The 1039-nt window shown below is 70.7% G+C and overlaps 1 protein-coding gene across 1 annotated transcript in view; it reads left to right on the top strand.

Moving 5' to 3' along the window:
• The first annotated feature begins 341 nt into the window (after positions 1 to 341).
• KIF5C (kinesin family member 5C) overlaps positions 342 to 1039 on the top strand; it is a 139280-nt gene continuing 138582 nt past the window's right edge. The window contains exon 1 of the mRNA XM_012659446.1: positions 342 to 826. Within this exon, the coding sequence (XP_012514900.1) occupies positions 701 to 826 (126 nt within the window). The 5' untranslated portion in view covers positions 342 to 700. The remainder of the gene's footprint in view (positions 827 to 1039) is intronic.

Genomic DNA, 1039 nt, shown 5'->3' with positions numbered 1-1039 from the left:
GATGCAAGGAGGTGACACAAACCTGGTTACTTATAGAGATTTTAACCGGGAATATTGGGTATGACCTCCATCCTGTTCTTGGCTTGAGTGGCCAGACCAGACTTGCAGGCTCTTGGAGGTCGCACCCGGGGCACTGCTGTTGTCCCCGAAAGCCAGCTCCAAACGAGGCATTCTTGTCCTTCCACGGGCAGGTGGAGCGACTACAAGTCCCGGGATGCACCGCACTCAGAGCCCGGCGGGGGTGGGGCGGATCTCCGCAGTGACGTCACCGTCCCGGGGCGGGCCGCGGGGAGGGCGGGCCGGCGGGGCGGGCCCGGGCGCGGAGCGCGCTGGTGCTGATGCAGGATGGCTGAGTGCACAGGAGCCCGGGAGGTCTGAGCCGGGCGAGGCTCCCTCCCTGCGCATCGCCTCCTCGGCCCGCCGCGTAGCCGCGGGCAGGTGGGCCGGGGGCGCTGGGCAGGGCCAGGGCAGGCAGGTCCGCAGCCGGCGGGGCCGGAGGCCGATAGGCTGCCCACCTCCCGGGTGTCGGAGCGGCCGGGGCTGCCCAGCCCGTCGAGTTCGCGATGACCTGCTGAGAAGCGTCGTCGAAGGCTGCAGGAGGCGGCCTAGCGGTGGGCGGTGCGGCTCGCGGCCTCCTCCCTCGGCGTGCCCAGCCCCGGCCCCCCACCCAGCCCGCGCCCCCTCCCAGCCGCCGGCCGAGATGGCGGATCCAGCTGAATGCAGCATCAAAGTGATGTGCCGGTTCCGGCCCCTCAACGAAGCGGAGATCCTCCGCGGGGACAAATTCATCCCCAAATTTAAAGGCGATGAGACCGTGGTGATCGGGGTAAGTGGCCGGGGCATCTGGCCTCCCCTCCTGCTTCGCGCCGCAGCTCGGCGCCCAGACGCGCTGGACGCGGTGGAGATGTTCGGGCCGCCCCTTCGGACATCCCCGCGGGGCTGCCCTCCGGGTGGACGTGACCAGAGACCCCACACCCACCGCCCTACAGTTCCCTCTGGGCGGGTGGAGGGGCGGCCGGGGGCAGCGGGGCGGGCCCGG

Source organism: Propithecus coquereli, unplaced genomic scaffold (assembly GCF_000956105.1).
Source record: "Propithecus coquereli isolate 6110/MARCELLA unplaced genomic scaffold, Pcoq_1.0 Scaffold118, whole genome shotgun sequence".
Classification (NCBI taxonomy): Eukaryota; Metazoa; Chordata; class Mammalia; order Primates; family Indriidae; genus Propithecus; species Propithecus coquereli.
Note: the sequence above shows the minus strand (reverse complement) of the source record. Positions and strands in the feature narration are given on the sequence as shown.